At 51.4% G+C, this 16,695-nt stretch overlaps 4 protein-coding genes across 4 annotated transcripts; 2 read left to right on the plus strand and 2 right to left on the minus strand.

The window, feature by feature from the left end:
- The first annotated feature begins 254 nt into the window (after positions 1 to 254).
- atg2 (putative autophagy regulatory protein Atg2) lies at positions 255 to 7,332 on the plus strand. The gene is made up of 2 exons (XM_025586155.1): positions 255 to 701; positions 834 to 7,332. The coding sequence occupies exons 1-2, from the start codon at positions 540 to 542 to the stop codon at positions 7,068 to 7,070; spliced, it is 6,399 nt and encodes a 2,132-aa protein (XP_025443698.1). The 5' UTR covers positions 255 to 539; the 3' UTR covers positions 7,071 to 7,332.
- A 2,609-nt stretch (positions 7,333 to 9,941) lies between these two features.
- On the plus strand, positions 9,942 to 11,473 carry BO95DRAFT_430470 (oxidoreductase, short-chain dehydrogenase/reductase family; the record flags this gene model as incomplete). Its single annotated transcript, XM_025584959.1, has 3 exons — positions 9,942 to 10,335; positions 10,402 to 10,484; positions 10,529 to 11,473. The coding sequence occupies 3 exons, from the start codon at positions 9,942 to 9,944 to the stop codon at positions 11,471 to 11,473; spliced, it is 1,422 nt and encodes a 473-aa protein (XP_025443699.1).
- An 806-nt stretch (positions 11,474 to 12,279) lies between these two features.
- On the minus strand, positions 12,280 to 13,344 carry BO95DRAFT_430471 (uncharacterized protein; the record flags this gene model as incomplete). The annotated part of the gene is made up of 1 exon (XM_025584960.1): positions 12,280 to 13,344. One exon carries the CDS (start codon positions 13,342 to 13,344, stop codon positions 12,280 to 12,282), a length of 1,065 nt encoding a protein of 354 aa, XP_025443700.1.
- Positions 13,345 to 15,851: 2,507 nt separating this feature from the next.
- BO95DRAFT_462210 (uncharacterized protein) lies at positions 15,852 to 16,269 on the minus strand (the record flags this gene model as incomplete). Its single annotated transcript, XM_025588893.1, has 2 exons — positions 15,852 to 16,094; positions 16,153 to 16,269. 2 exons carry the CDS (start codon positions 16,267 to 16,269, stop codon positions 15,852 to 15,854), a joined length of 360 nt encoding a protein of 119 aa, XP_025443701.1.
- Between the last annotated feature and the right edge of the window lie 426 nt (positions 16,270 to 16,695).

The raw sequence follows: 16,695 nt of genomic DNA on the forward strand, positions 1-16,695 counted from the left end.
TACATTTAAATGTATCATCATCTTCAAGAACAACAAGAAAATAAACCAACGTAGGTGTGAGTTGTCATGATGTATGTGGTTTGGGTTAGTTTGTTGGCTAGCCCAAGCTTCTCCGCCTGACTATCGATTGCGGTCGATCATCCACAATCCATCCTTATCTTTCCTTCTCCTCTACTCCGTACTCCAACTCAAGTGACTGGCTCCAGTCACTCCACCTACCAACGGGACTTAGCGTCTCTTCCGCCCCATTTCCCCCCGAACGTCATTCTCCCGGCCTCGAAGCAATCCGCATCATTTCCCGAACTTACGTGCTCGTGCCGCTGCTACTGCTGTTGTGGTCCTTTTGCTTCTTACTTTCTGCTCCCTGCTCCCTGCTGCCTGCTTCCTGCTGCCTTACGGCTGCTTGCTTCTTCTTGAGCCCCAGGCATCTTTCACCCATCCCCCTTTCCCTTCCCCCTTCCTATTGCCTTGTTCTGTTTTTGCTCAGATGACTGTTGTGATCCTCAAATGAGCCCCCCGCCGGCTCCCTCCGCCCGAAAATGGCCTACTTCTTGCCTTCCTTTTTCCAGAAGCGATTGCTCCGTTATGCTTTATCTCGACTGGAGCTAGTCGATACTGAGGCTCTGGACTTGGATAGTCTAGGGATTCGATGGGGACAACGCAGTACCGTCGAACTGCGGGATATCGGCTTGAGGCTCGATGTAAGTGTAACGGTCTTTCAAACGGCCGTCCAACTGCTCCGATCCGCCTGTGTCTCAAATTCTCAAATCCGACATTTGACATTCTTCATCGCTCATTTCCACTAACCTTTTCTTTTTCCCAACTTCGTTTAGAAACTAGCTGCCCTACTACATCTTCCTGCCTCAAGCAAGCTCCTAAGCGCCCGTGTCCGATACCTGAAGATCACCGTCCCCGCGGACATCTACAGTAGCGGTATAATATGTCAAGCCAGCGGCATCAATGTACATCTGAGACTACTCTCGCAGGAAGCATGTCCTTCTGGGCAAGGGGACAGGGCCCCTGACTCACCCCACACCTCTAGCCCGGACGCATTCATTCCCAACCCTGCCGATCTCGCACAGTCGTTCCTCGAAGCTGAACCCAAGGAGGAAAAGGATGAATTACAAGCGGCCATCTCCTCTAGGTCCCAGGTTCTGCATCGCACATCGGTGTCGATCAGCGATGATGAAGAGGAACTGGGTCTCGGCAACGAGACTGTGTCCTTGCCCAGCTTTGTTGCCGCATTTCTCAAAGGTGTTGTAGATCGCCTGCAGGTTCAGGTGGATGACATATCCGTGCGAGTCGATGTGGAGATGAAGCAAGATGGGTCTATTAAGAGGCAGCCAGAGGATAGGCCCGATCTGATTACTGCATTGCTGAGAGTTGGTCAAGTGGAGGTAGACGCCGTCTCCGCGCCTCCTGTCACAGATGGAGATCGATCGCATAAAGGAAGACGATTGATCTCGCTCTCTGACATTAGTGTTGCGTTGATATCGGAGCCAGTTGTCTTCGCCAACTACGCACGATTCGCCGCTCCTGCCTCCCCCTCGACCCTTGTCCAGGCGATGACAAGTCAGCCTCCGAGCCGAGTCTCTTCCCCTGCCCCTGGACCCTCCTCGGGGAGCTCCACTCTCGAAATGACCAGATCAACTATACTTGAGCCATCGACTGGGCTTGTGGATTCTCAACGGTTTGACCGAAGTGCGCCCGAATTGGAAGGATCCGTGTACACCTATGATGGGAGGTTTTCAGATGCCGACACGGAAGAGGGAGAGACCCGGAGTTATGGTTACTTGGAGGAATCGCAAGACTTCGCTGATGATGACAAGCTGCTGGACAACCCTGCCTACCTTGATTCTGTTATCAACTCTCAGATTCAAGACGACGAATTAGATGCACTGGAAAACCTGCCAATAGGAACTAGTCATTTGGCTGCAAGCAGTGGGCTTGTTCCGCGGCCGCTACAGTTACCCGCACCTGGGACAACAGAACCAGCTCACGACACACCAAGTGCCATGATTCTTGCACCGAGGCCACAAATGCCAGGAGTACATGAGCTTGCGCGTTCTCCAGATCCTAGCGCGCCCCAAACGCGATCCACTCTACCTGCCCTCATCACGGAACATGATCAAACTCCTGAGTCATTCCCACATCTTCAGCCCTCACTACCTACATCCGCGCCACCTTCGGAGACCGACAGTTCGAGCTCAACATCTGGGTCTTTCCATCAAGGCGATCTCAGTGAATCTCGGCTCTTCTCTCACGACGAGGCACAAAGCATGTACATGAGTGCCATTAGTCATGGTTCTACATCGCGAAGCTTCATGCCGAACATGCCCGGTGCTTGGGATTCCTCTGAATCTCAGGTCATGAGGGAGTCCGTTGCAAAGAACGCAATTTCGGGTAGCTCAGAGGGTGGACATGAGCACGACGACCATGACGGGACTTCTGTATCAACACCGAAACTCACACCTCAGTCTGAGCCAGATCTATCTCAATCACAGTCAACTGAGCAGCAGCAACCAGACAATGACTCTCAGTTTGATCCTAAAGAGAGACCGTCGGTTCGGGTCTCAACTGAAGAACATAAGTCAGCTGACGTCGCGAGGAAGTTTTTCAGTATTGATAGGATCCAGATTTCGATTCCATCTATCGATTCTAACCAGGGGGATAATGAGGCCGAATCCACAAGACCACATCGACATGCCATGAATGGCAACTTGAAAGAATCGGCAGTTAACCTGCAGGACTCTCTAGCCGAGGACAGCTTATTAAACTCGTTGATGCGATCTCGTGGTGATTCGAACACGGCTGTTCCTCCTCTTAATGATGCCAAAGATGTGAATCAGCATGAACATAAATTGGGAGATCACATTGGTTTGGAGGTATTGTCTGCAGAAATTCAATTTGACATCGCAATCGGTTGGCTTGTTGTCAAGGTCGGACAAAGAATCCTTAGTACCTTCGCTGGTCCGGCTGGTGACACGACACGAGAGCATCGTCCGCCACAGGAATCACAGGTAGCGCAGGTCTTTCGAGTCTCCCTTGATAGCTTCGCGATCAAATTCGTCGACCACGTCCCAGGGCACGCATATCCTCCTGACAATGACTCGGCGTTCATTGCCCAGAATCAGGAAGAGATTCTGCTCCAAGCGGTGGTCTCGGGCTTCAATGCTAATTTCGCTGTGAACAGTGATACTACTACGCTACACCTGGATGTGGCCAAGTTCATGGTGGGATTCGCACATGAGGAACTGATTTCTTTCAGCGAAGAACTCAAAATGCGCGAATCCACTAGGGATGTCACTTCATCAAGCCAAGGTGACATCTCATTGAAGGTTCGGATGACTTCGAAAGCGACAACGGTTGAGCTCTTGACGCTTCCCTTACAACTTAATCTCAACATCCAGCGCCTGGAAGAGGCCATAGGGTGGGTAGGTGGTCTGAGCACCATTTTGGAACTTGGAAGCTCCATTTCATCTAGTTCTTCGAGCAAGGGACCGAGCAAGGACACACCGAAGCGTCCTCGCGGAGTGCACTTTGAAAGCGGCCCTCCCCCGGCGACTGCACAGTCACCTGGAACAGTACCAGTCAAGGTGAATGCTCGAATTGGTGGCATTGCGCTGAACATCATCGGGGAAAGTCACTACATCAAGCTCAGAACAACGGCAGTAAAGCTTGTCAGTAGATCCGAGGGATTGGGAATCCAGATTGACAAGGCGAAACTTAGCGGGCCATGGCCTCTCGAATTTAACCGCGAGGCGCCCGCTTCTGTGAGTTTGAATGATATCAGATTTGAGTTCCTATTCGCTCCAAAAGAGCGTGACTTGGATCGGCTTCTCGCGTTGATCACGCCTTCGAAAGATAAATATGATGAAGATGACGATATCATGCTGGACACGCTATTCCGCCAGCGTAATCAGGGATCTGTTCTCCGTGTCACCGTTGGCCGGACGCAGGCCGTCGTATCTCGAACCGCTGATTTGGAATCTCTTATGCAGCTTGCGGACGAGATAAGTCGACTGTCGAATGTGGCCAAATACTTGCCTGAAGACGGTCGACCCGGAGTTCTGACTCTGATCTTACTGCGTGAGTTTGAGGTTCAAACATACCTTGGTGGAAAGGTAGGCGTCGTTCGAGCTAGGCTCCAGGATGCCGAAGCAGCATACATCAGTCTTCCGTCCCTTGTGGCTGCTCAAATCGGTCACATACAAGTTGCGAGGAACGAAGATGAGGAGCTCATCGGCGATGCACTTCCTGGAGCAGAGGGATACTTCTCAAATGACACAACAATGCCGGTCCTCATGGTCCGTTTCATTGCGGATGAGATGGATCCTACGATCAAGGTCAAGCTACATGGTCTCCGTGCAGAATACTCGCTTCCTTCCGTCATCGCATTCCTTGGGCTTGGAGATGAGCTGACAACTGGCGATGTCGCTGCGAACATGGCAAACTCAATCGCCAATCTTCCTGAGTTTCAGCCAGCGCAACTGGAAGCGCCAAATCAGGGGTCAAGCCAGGACACTCCCACGAAACCTTCGAAATTGACGGTTAATCTTCGAGACTGTGTTCTGGGCCTCAATCCTCGCGGCACTCCTGCGAAAGGTCTCATTGTCCTCACGAACGCTAAATTCTCTGGTACCATGCATGATGTTGTCTCCTCAGAGGCCATTTTGGACCTTCGTAAAGCGTCAATCTTGGTCATTGACGATGTCAATAACGTGGATCTTGCAAATAATCTGCACCAACGAAACCTGAACTCTCCCCAAAGCGCCCAGATCCAGACCTTCATTGACAAGGGCTATGTTTCTATTTGCACTGTATCTTCGGCCACAGCTACTGTGAAGATTGTGCGCCTGAGTGAAGACGGGGAGAAGTCTCTTGATGTGGAGCTCAAAGACGACTTGCTCATCCTGGAAACCTGCGCTGATTCCACGCAGACTCTTATCAGTATCTTAAATGGGCTGCAGCCGCCCACTCCCCCAAGCGTGGTTACGAAATATCGAACCGAGGTTCTTCCAATCCAAGACATGCTAGCATCTTTCACTGGGGACGCCTTTGTGACTGACCAATTGGAAGATGCTACTGCCACCGGCCCTGATTCTTTGGAACAGACACAAGACACGGGGGAAATATTGGATGATGAGATCGAATATGTGAGCGTAGGCTCCGAACAGAGTTCTCTGCCTGGGGCCGGCTTGGCAACGGGCTCGAGCGAGCTGCTTGACAGTTTCCACTCGCAGTATCATGTCTCGGCAAGCGTCTCTGATCTTGACTTTCGTGACGACCACTTCGCGCAGAAGTCTGCTGTTGGGGGCACAGCGCATAGGTGGGATTCAACGCAGAATACATATGGCCTCTCAGACGACTCGAAGCTCCAAAAGAGTCCCTTGAGAGTGAGAGTACGTGACGCTCATGTCATTTGGAATCTGTTTGATGGCTATGACTGGCAACGAACAAGGGATACGATCTCGAAGGCGGTAAAAGAGGTTGAAAGAAAGGCCACCGAGCGCCGTGCCCGCACCGGCAGTCGAGCTTCCCCTAGCTTTGATGAGGAAGAGGAATCCGTTATCGGAGACTGCCTTTTCAACTCAATTTACATTGGGATTCCCGCTAACAAAGATCCTCGAGAGATTCGCAACGATATCAATCGCAACATCGATGACCTTGTCAGTGAAACAGGAAGCTATGCGACCACTACAACTGTCACTGGAGCGACTGTGCGACAAAGTCAATCGCCTTCGTTACGGGGAAAGAAACTACGGTTGTCCCGAAGCAAGTACCACAAAATGACCTTTGAGCTGAAAGGGATTTGCGCAGATCTGGTCGTGTTTCCGCCTGGCCTGGATGAAACACAAAGCTCCTTGGATGTTCGGGTGGACGATGTGGAAATTTTCGACCATGTACCTACCTCGACATGGAAGAAATTCGCAACCTATATGCATGAAGCCGGCGAAAAGGAGAGCGGAACGAGCATGTTGCATCTCGAGATCTTGACGGTCCGGCCTGTGCCCGAACTTGCTGCTTCTGAGATTGTGCTCAAGGCGACCTTGCTTCCTCTCCGATTGCACGTTGACCAGGACGCTTTGGACTTCATTTGCCGATTCTTTGAGTTCAGGGATGATACTGCACCGACGCCGACCGCTCCAAGCGAAGTCCCCTTCCTGCAACGAGCTGAAATCAATGCTGTGCCAGTGAAACTAGACTTCAAGCCCAAGCGGGTGGATTATGCTGGTCTTCGATCGGGTCGTACTACCGAGTTCATGAACTTCTTTGTGCTGGACGGCGCAGATATGGTGATGCGGCATGTCATCATTTACGGCGTTTCTGGTTTCGATAAGTTGGGCCAGACACTCAATGACATCTGGATGCCCGATATCAAGAGTAATCAGCTACCAGGGGTTCTGGCTGGTCTGGCCCCTATCAGGTCACTGGTTAACGTGGGTGGAGGCGTGAAGGACTTGGTTATGGTGCCCATGCGCGAATACAAGAAGGACGGCCGTATTGTTCGGAGTATCCAGAAAGGCGCCTTGGCGTTTGCTAAGACCACCTCTCATGAACTCATCAAACTGGGCGCCAAGCTTGCGATTGGAACTCAAACAGTGTTGCAAGGTGCCGAGGATCTGTTGTCCAGCCCTAATGCACCGACTGCGGGCCAAGAAGACGATTTCGGTGACGACGAAGATGCCAAGAAGATCTCGCTGTATGCCGACCAACCACTCGGAGTTGCTCAGGGTCTCCGAGGCGGATTCAGAGGATTAGAGCGTGATCTGTTGACGGCACGGGATGCCATTGTCGCGGTTCCTGGCGAGGTGCTGGAGAGCGGAAGTGCCAAGGCTGCTGCCAAAGCAGTGATGAAGCGTGCGCCGACGGTTATTCTCCGTCCTGCGATCGGTGTGACCAAGGCTGTGGGACAGACCTTGCTAGGTGCCGGCAACACCCTCGATCCTAGCAATCGCCGCAAGATGGAAGACGTAGGTTTGGACTTGATTACTGGACATCTTGGACTGTCTTTGCTGACCCACCACCTTTGCAGAAATACAAACGCCATTGAAACGACTTTCACGTGATATTCCGACGAGTTGATTGATATCTTGGATGCTTGATACCACGATCGCACGGCAGCCAGAGTTCCACTATTCGAGCATGTCTCTTTTTCCCTCTTCAATACTCAGGTCATACCTGAAAGCAGCTGCAACTAGTACATATAATCTCAACACGACCACTAGTGGCAGGATCTTGATGAGCTGTAGGCAGGTTGTACCCGGAGCTTTAGACGCGGTTGCAAGGATTTGTCCTCATATTTTGGTTTTGTTTTTTTTTCCCTTTCCCTTATGACGGTCATGACACATGATACTCCAATTTAGCTTTCTGTCCTCCTTCTTCATGTCAAATATTTGCTTTCCGTGGATCGAAGAAGAAGCATGAGACGGTGTTAGGATCTCCTTTTTTTTTTTCTCTCTCTCTTTCTCCTCTCTTTCTTTTTTTCCCTTCGTTGTTATTATTTCCATTGAAATTGGCTACAATTTTTTGGGGTGCCGAAGGACTGGTAGACTGGTTGCAGAAATGCGAAGCTATTTAGGGGACACACTTTGGTCCTTTTGCTTTCTCTTCCTCCGATTGATAAGAATGGCTGTACAGGAAACTACTTACCTTGATTTAACGTTACATGGCTTTACGTACGTAAGGTCCTGCAATAGCCGTTCATCTTCGAAGAGTGAGCATGTACATGTACCATACTATAAGGTAGTCACCATCCTACGCAGCGGGAATGGGTTGGCGCGAGAAAAGCAGCGAATGAACACCGGCCACGCCATAGCCGTGCACAGAGCTTACATTTACCTTTATACTAAGGCACGAAACTCCCTCCCAGCCAGTCCCTTGGGCTCCGTGCCTGAAGTCCTTGTTCCTGTTCCCTGTTCACTGTTCACCATTGGGGTGGAAAGGGTTTAGGTCGTGGTGGAGGAGCGGGGGGATGCAGACATGATCCGGATATGCAAGAAGATGGGCATGTGGGCGGGCACATAGTCACGATCGTCCAAGTAGACGAAGGAGGAATGGAGGCAATCCACACCCCCGTATGTACAGTGCAGTAGATATGTACCATCAGTGTGGTACTTCCGTGGATTGTGCCGGGGGGGGGAGAAGTTCGTCACGGGAGCTGATAACATTCATTCCTGAAACTGAATTAAACTCTTTAGGCAGGCAGATAGATCTCTCCGATTCAGCTGGCTGGCTGGCTGGCTGCCTGACTGCCTGCTTTGTCGGAATGAGAGATGCTCATTCACTCACTCGACTTTGGGGATTCCTTGGGCGTGCTATGGGATGAGATGGGGTTGAGTGGATGGGGCGCGGATGGTTTTTGTTTAGTATGTACGGGGGATATGTGCGTGTTCGTGTATAGGCATAGTTGTGCGGAACGCCTTGGAAGGTTACGAGTAGGTAGGTAGGTAGATAGGTAGGACTCGCTAATCGTTGAGTTGGAAGAAAGCGGAGTTTTGTGGAATGTGGCGAGGATGGAATTGGGAAAGGTACTGAGTTAAGGTCAGTTGAATTGGTGTGCGATTGAGGTGCGGTTCAAGTCTTATGGTGGTGGGTTTGAGAGCCTTTTGGAATTAGAGACGAAGATTGGGGACAGGTGTGGTCGTGGTGGTGTACATCATGGATAGTAAGGTACGGAGTACAGTTAGTTACAACCTCGTAAATACTCCATGTTGTTAGTCTTGGCTTGTGTGCGAGGAGTTCTTCTGACGGAGAGATTAAGATTCAAGGCCGAAGAGACGGTCAGCATAAAGCAAAGCAAAGCAAAGCAAAGAGACAGGTCATTGCCATTCACTGCAGTGGATTGCCACAGCCACATCTGATGTGTGTGATTGGATGTATAGAATTTGTAGGCGACATGAAACCAGTCACACTCTCCCCGATCATTGGCGGTTGGCAGAGGATGAGGCCTGCGCTGCGTGGGCAAATGAGAATTCCCCGGACTCTGTGTCTCAGTCAAGATTGAGCGACGATTGACCTGGGAATGAAAGGGGATGAATGAATACTCGGAAATGACTTTGCTGTCTCATAGGAATTCGGTGGTGGTCTGATGTACCCGGGAGGTACCTACTCAGTACAGTACTAGGTACTGGCAAGTACGGTTGCTGCCCAAGTGGGATTGGCAGATGACGCCGCAACCGAAGTAAGTATCTTTAGATCCTGCATCCATTGGTCGTTGGTCCCATGCACCTCACAACCTGCAGTTTGACCTGGCCATGAAAAGATCCCATTAAGTGATCGTCTTTGCACGGCTGCAGAGAAGCAGCAGCAGAAGCAGCAGCAGCAGCAAGCAAGCAAGCAAGCTGCTTCTTCCTTCCTTTCTTTTTTTTTCTCTCTCCTCTATTCTTCCTTCTTCACATCTCATCTATCTCCACTCGCTCTTGCCATTCTTTTCATCAGAACCTCTGCAACTCTGTCCTTTTCTTCATCTTTTATTAGACCATTCAGGTGCTGATAGGTAGTGCAATATGCTGATGGGCTGGTGAGAAGCAGGAGTGACTTGCTGTCTGCCCGCATATCCGATCTAGATCACTCTCCGGCACTATTCTCGTGCAACCGTGACACTGCTTGATCGCGAACCGTTATCGGTTCATCTTGAGACATTCTGTCTCGCTTCGATCCGCGGTGCTTGTTGATACTCCGCTCATTCCGAAGGACAGCATTTGTTGTTGTTGGTGTAGGTGTTGGTGTCTTGTCCTGTTATCGTCTCAATTGCACCGATTGGTGATGTCAACCGATTGAGAAGATCTGCACTTCCTCAATGCCAGCAGTCAACAGCTCTGAGTTCACATCTTCTTATCCTCTCATGTCCCGGGCAATTGTGCTTCTTTCCCATTCATCTCCTATACTTGCCCTCGCTTGATCCCGGCCTAGATCAAGGCACGAGCCTCCGATCTACCATGGCGATGGCCCTCGACGTCGGCTCTCCCTACCATGGATCTTCGCACCACCCGGATACTATACACTATATGTCGACATCGCCAGCCTCTGACCCATTGCAGTTACTCGCCTCAAACCCCGCCATATACCCAGCAGGATACGCGGGAAACCTGTCACTACACAATTACCGCAAACTAGTGTCAGACAGCGATCCTTTCATCGATGGCCAGGACGGAAAACTCCTCAGACGGAAAAACGCCGCTCTGCATTTGAACCAGGCCCAGCTCGATTCTGTTCCTCTGAGCACTCCCTTCTCCATGTCGTCTCCAGCGTCAAGTCCGCCGCCATTGTCGCCGTCCTACTCCCCGAGCGCGCGGAGCGAGCAAGATCCGGACATGCCGCACGGGTTTGACCGTAAGTAGACGACACCCCACAATTGCTCATCTGGTAGCGTGCCAGACTGGCTAACAAGTTGTCCAGTGTCACCAAATGTTGCTACGACTGCGCCGTTGAGCGCGCCGTTGAGCGCGACTTTTCCCAGAGAGAATCCGCACAGGCTTCTGGTAAGTAAGGCCCTGACAAAGCCTTGCATTCCCAACTGACGTAGGTATGCGATCAGGATACATTCCGGGACAGACTCGAGAGCTATCCCGAGCCAGGCACAGATCCGGAATGTTTCACCCGCAGGCACACTAGGACCCGCTCCGACTCCATCCTATGGAGCATGAAGAAAACCACAGCGACCATTGTTGATCACGGCACGTCATTCGAGATCATTAATCCGCACGAGTCGCTGAACTTTGCCCGGATCGTGTCTTTCATCGAAGATGTCGATGCCTATTCTCTTCGGGCATCCAGCGGCCATCATCGCGAGTCGTACATCGAGGTGATTAATGAGACGGAAGTGGACCCTAGGCCTGAAAGCCAACCTGGGGATGACCACGCAGACCCGTCCTCGGAGCAGGATTCCCAGCAAGTTCACCACGAATTAGTTGGCGACTCGCCGCATCTTCCCATGCCGTCGATATCGGAGCGTCTGGAACGCGAGGACGCCGACGACATGGCCTCGAATTACTCGCGCTCGCCCGGTTGCACGCGTAAGCGACCGGCGCCGCTCAGACCACGGGCCTGGACTGACGAGAGTGACCTTGGGGAGCCGGGCTCCCCGATCCGGGAAGATGGCGATTGTCGGTCTCACGTACAATTCCCACTGCCCACCCCTTCCCCTTACTCCCTAAGCGATAGCCATCCGACCTCCTTACCCGGTCCAGCGGCGGCCTACTATGATCTTAATCTTTGGTACGGACCCCATGGGGTCGACCAGAGTCAGGGTCACCCTCACCCACTCCATTCCAATCCAACCTCTCCACATTATCTCTGCCCATCCCCATTCATCTCCCATCTGGCCTTGCCTGAGCAGCAGGAGATCCGCATCCAAAGCGGTATCACCAAAATAACCGACCGTCGTAAGAAGAACGTCAAACCGGGGAGCAGTGGGCCTCTTAAACCCTTGAAGCGACTATATAACATGCTCCAGCGAAAGCGGCAGTGAATTTCTACCCATTCTTATTCATTCGGCCCTCCTCCCTAGTTTTCTGTGCCTAGCGTTGTTTCCTATTTGGCATTTGATACTCCCGGTCACATGCGCGAGCGCATGCCGTCATGGTTTTCTCTGAGCAAGGATTGTCTGTGTGTTCTATATCACTTTGAGCGAATTGGGCCATTAGCCTACCCCTGCCTGTCCGTTTAGATTAGGGCCTTTGACAGGACCCAGCATTGTTTTTCTCATTGACAAGGGCATATATCAAATAGAGGTTGTGTTTGCCAGCACGGTGTGTACCTTTTAAGATGGTTCACGTGCTATATATTAGCTACTACTTTGGAAAGCGAAGACGGCGCAGTGGTGTGTGAATTTTTATGTATGAAGATGTGCGATTAAAGATATATAAAGTAAGTGCCCTATAACCGAGTTAAGAGGGTCGCACCAATATGAATGCACCAAGAGACAAAAAACAAACAAAAGAATAGAACGTCCAAGGCAAACAAGCAGACAGTCTGGGTATCTTTCTTTCGATATGCACACAATGCACAAGCAATTCCAAACCCTGAAAGAAGATAGATGGCAATAGGAACAGAGATGAAGATGAAGAGCGCACACCCGGATATAGTACAAAAAAGTGATTCAGAAAAGAGAAGTGAAGAAGAATGAAAAAAAAAAGAGGGATGGAGAATAGGGAAGAGTCGAAGCAGGTATCGAAGCGATGAATGGTATGCACCTGGCTCAAGGATGCTGGACATATATACCCCAAAAAAAGAGATACACCTTGGTTCTCGGGAAGACAGGAGACAAGCACGACCTTATTCAACCATCGAAGCCAGCGCCGCACTGACGAGACTCTTTCGTCGCAGCCCCTGCTCGCTCTTCTTCTGCAGATCGCGGGTGGAGCCGAGCTGATAGCTCTTCTCGATCCGATGGGATGACTGCAGCGCGCTGACGCTGCTCTTTCTCCGGGAACGCGTGTATTCCGCCAGCGACGAGGATGATGGGACGGAGGAAGTGGAGGAGATCGATTCCGTGACCGGGCGGAACCGACTGCCCCGCGACGCCGTCAGGGCGCGTCGGCGCGGGGACGACTGCGGCGGGAGCGAGCTGGGGTGCCAGTCGTCTTCACAGGTGGAGTAGCTGTGCGAGACGGCGGTGCGCAGGGCCTCATCCTCGGAGATCAGGGCCAGGCGGATAGCCTCGAGGTCGGTGGGGTTGCAGTACTGCAGGCGCGAGATGTGTTGGCGCTGCGCGCGCATGGTCGTATAGTTGTGTTCCTGGTCGTCTGCGTTGAGATCCATTGGGGTCGTGTCGGTCGGGGAGTTGTAGCTGTCTGAGGCGGCGGGGGCGGAGGTCGGGTTCAGGTATGGAGAGGAGGAAGACGGGGGAAACGTCGGCGATAGAGAGCCGGATGTGTGGGAATCATCGTCGAGATCCGTGTCGGGGGGTGTCAGGACGTAGCCGGGGAAGAGTTTGGGATTGTTGCTACTGAAATGGGGATCGGAGGGGGAGGTGGGGGAGATGGGCGCATCGGGGAAGCGGTCATCGCTGGGGATTGCGCCCGCAGTGCCGGACTGGTTTTGGAGCGTGTGCTCGTGAAGTTTCTTGGTGAGGGTGCTGATGGAAAAGCGCTTCTCGTATGCGGAGAAAGGGACGGAGGTGGGCGCTTGAGCCTGGCCCCGGGAGTAGGAGGATCGCGAGCGAGATAGGGTCCGGGGGAAGCGCTGCGTTGACGAGCGTGGTGACGGACAGCGCGAGGACAAGGGAGAGATTAATCCACTGTCATGGTCGAGAGTGAGGCGCTGATATTCTTCGCTGTCCAAGGCCAAGCGGGGAGGCCGAGTGGAGGAGGGAGAGGAGAAAGAGAAGTCCTCGAACATGATGGCGACACCGCTGTGCGGGAAACGAGTGGAGGATAATCAAAAGTGGCACCGTTCTGATGTGCTGAATAGAGATAGAAGTAATTTCCTCGAGCAACCTGGGGAATGATGTATTCTGAGACTGGATGGAGTTTAAAAGTGGTGGTGGTGGTGTTTAGTGGAGGCTCAAGTTATCGAGACATGGGGGGGAGGATATACAAATGAACAGATAGGGGGGGGGAAGAAGGCACGACGGGTCGGAAGAAGAGATCGCGCGCGCGTTTGTGCCTGGACCCGAGATTATAAGACTAGAGCAAAAGAAAAAAATGTCTGGTCCCACAGTGGCCAATTTTCTTTTTCGATTCTGATTCTGGAAGAGAGGGGCGGATTGTATTTCCTTATTTTCTCGCGTAAAAGAAAAAAGTAATAGCCATCACTAAGAGGGGTCGGACGGATCCAGCGCGTAAACGTAGAGGGCCGAACCTTGGATGATGGCGTGGGGTGGAAAAAACACAACAAGAGACACAAGTGGGCCAGATAAAAAAAACAGGAATCTTGAGAACGAGAAAGGAGAGACAGATAGGGGAGACTAGAGCAGTCGAGGCCCTGGGCCTCTTCAACCTGGAGGCATATCAAAGGGCTTTATAATTAAATTGCACCCCCTTTTTTGTGATTCTTCATTAATGAAATGAATTGAATAAGTCGGGGAAAGAAAGGATGAAAGATGAAACTGACGAAGGAAGGAATCATTCCCCTTTGACCGCCTGCTGCATTCGCCGTTTCGCCCCGGATCAAATTCCGGCGGCGATTTGGGCCTTTTGGTCTTTTGGTCTCTGAAGAACTATCCCTCGTCAATAATACTATTATTTGATGAACACGAACTAGACCAATATCCTTTGCCTCAATATCCCTGTCATCCCAATGGCGACTCCGAAACCATAATCCCTGAGGAAATACGGAGTACAGTACACATAAGTGGCATTCTCTCCGCTCTTCGCCCTTCGCCCTCTCTGACCACCCTTGCTCATAGATCTCGATCGGAATTTCGCGAGATCAGGAAAGCAAAAGCCGATCATCCCCCCAAACCGAAACAGAGACAGGGCAGGGCGTTAAGTTTTCCCCCATAGTCGCCACTGGGTGTGTACTCGAGTATTGAGTATGAGTAGTAATCTCGAACACGGCACCGATTCCTCCGGTCCCAGTCAAAGGCCTTCGATCAACCACGCCTGTCTTGGAGTCTTGGACCCTTGTCGCCACCAGCCTTAGCTACATTGGGGTTGAAGAGGCGTCTCGGTTCCTCCCCCAAGGCTCCAAGCTAAATTACGCTCTTCGTTCCGGCACTGAACCTAGTCGGAGATGTCCGTCCCTTTAGGTCTAGCGCATGTCAATCCATACAAGGGGCATTATTTGCTTGCAGGGAGGGGCCCGGAGAATCTCTCTTCAGCTTCTCCGTCTTCCCTTCTTTCTTTCTCGGTCCGAGGATGAATGAAGATCTGTGACTCGTGAGAAGTTAAACCTAGTCTACGGCCGTCGAAACAGTCTCGACCCTTTCTTGATTATTCCCCTGACATTTCGATCTGTCGTAAAACGGTTCCGTGACGAGTCATGCTTGCGGCTGGGCTTGGCTCTAAGTACGGAGTACTCCAATGGCAATGATCCTACGGGGGTTTGGACTACGGAGTATTTGCCGACAAAGAGCACTCACTCGCTTGTCCCGGTGCATTCACATACGTTACGGAGGATTGTTGTCGTTTGGGATCCATCACTCGCTAACGACTCTTTCTTTGTGAGTCTCCACGCACTGTGGGGGGAGGGGGGCTGGCCGAGGTGTCTGGCCGAGGTCGGCTTGTCGGAAAGAGTACTCCGTACTAACTAGTGACGGCTTCATAAGTTATCTAAAGCGTAAAGAAAGCAAGTTTATTCGAGTGGAACTCGCTTTGGCCTTGTTTGACGCGTTCTGGGGATGGTAGTCTCGCCCTGCTGGATGCTCGAAATATCAAGTCCAATGTCTTTGAGCGCTGTACATGCGCCAGAACAGTCCCCAGGCTTGGGATTTGAAAGGGAAGGTCATTCTGACCACCCTAAGGCTGGCCATCAGAAAAGAAAAGACAAGTATACGTATATGTAACTGCGTCAATGATGAGAGTTGAACGTCGGGCGTCGAGAACCCGCTGTGGGTCCATATCACGCGTACTGTACACGCGAGTCGCAACCGTATGCCTTCTGATGATGACATGCTCGTCCTTCATCGTGTTCACGGGTCGCTTTCAGAGCGTCTGCGCACGAGAGTCACTATGATTTTCAAGACAACCCATCTTTCACCACATGTTCTTGTCTACGAGCATGAAGCTGAATACTGGGAAACAGGTATAGTAATGCATGAAAGACTAGAGATGAAAGCAATAGTGATTGATTTGCAAACTAATATGCCTCTATCAAAACTTCAATGTAGACTTAAATTGCATTGCAAGAACTCCCAGCCCCCAATTGGCGTCCTGTCGCATTGATTCAGGCTAAGGAGAGATTTCTCAGTGCCGCAGATGATCGATGATGGTAGAAACCTTGCCGAGTAAGGAGTAACTGACAGACGGCTTGATGACGTTGTCGTCGTCGGTGCCAGAGCTGCCAGAGCTGTCTGTGCCATCTCTCTTCGCCTTGGTCATAGAGTGGATTGTGTTCAAGGCGTCACCGGCAGGGTTGACTCTCTCAGCTGGGTGCTCAATCTGTGTGAACCGAGCATTGATCGATGCAATATCGACGGCGTGATCAGTCTAGAACGCGGCTGTAAGCGAGGGATACCGCGATGTCAATCACATGACGTGGTCCTACCTGGTTGGCGTCACATTGCAGTGCCACTGGACTGGCGTCCACGAGAGAGATGGTCCAGAAGGCATTCAGGAGCAGCAAAAGACCCAATAGAGAGGCGTTGGAGCGAAGGGATGGCATGGTGATGCTTGGTCAAACTCAAAAAAAGAGGTGGCAATGTTTGAAGGTCTTGAGTGACAAGGATTCGTTGTTCTAGTAAAGGACGAGGGCACGATCTGCGTTGAGCTCAATGAATTCGAATGGTTTGACTTCATGAGTGGCAAAAGAAGCCATCATTCGCCCTTTTATAAACACCATCGCTGTCCGGAAACTGTAGATAGTTCGACTCAAGTTGAAGCTGAGTACTTCCTGAAGCGTTGACTATTACTCCTTTGAGGCAGGTGCAGCAGAGCAATGCACATACTCCTAAAATAACACCACGCTCGCTAAAGTTTCTTCAGGGCCGATCTTCCGGATGTGTGTTGACAGCCTTAGAACCGAAAAGGATGCGCATTGCTGAATAATGGTGGATGTGTATACTCGAGTATGCCCTGGCCGCATGCATGT

Source organism: Aspergillus brunneoviolaceus, assembly GCF_003184695.1.
Source record: "Aspergillus brunneoviolaceus CBS 621.78 unplaced genomic scaffold BO95scaffold_22, whole genome shotgun sequence".
NCBI classification, from domain to species: Eukaryota; Fungi; Ascomycota; class Eurotiomycetes; order Eurotiales; family Aspergillaceae; genus Aspergillus; species Aspergillus brunneoviolaceus.

Bases quoted from the DNA above. Each gene is read 5' to 3' on its own strand.
- atg2 (XM_025586155.1), top strand. From the start codon at position 540: ATGGCCTACTTCTTGCCTTCCTTTTTCCAGAAGCGATTGCTCCGTTAT. The intron at 702-833 runs GTAAGTGTAACG...AACTTCGTTTAG, and splicing joins ATATCGGCTTGAGGCTCGAT to AAACTAGCTGCCCTACTACA.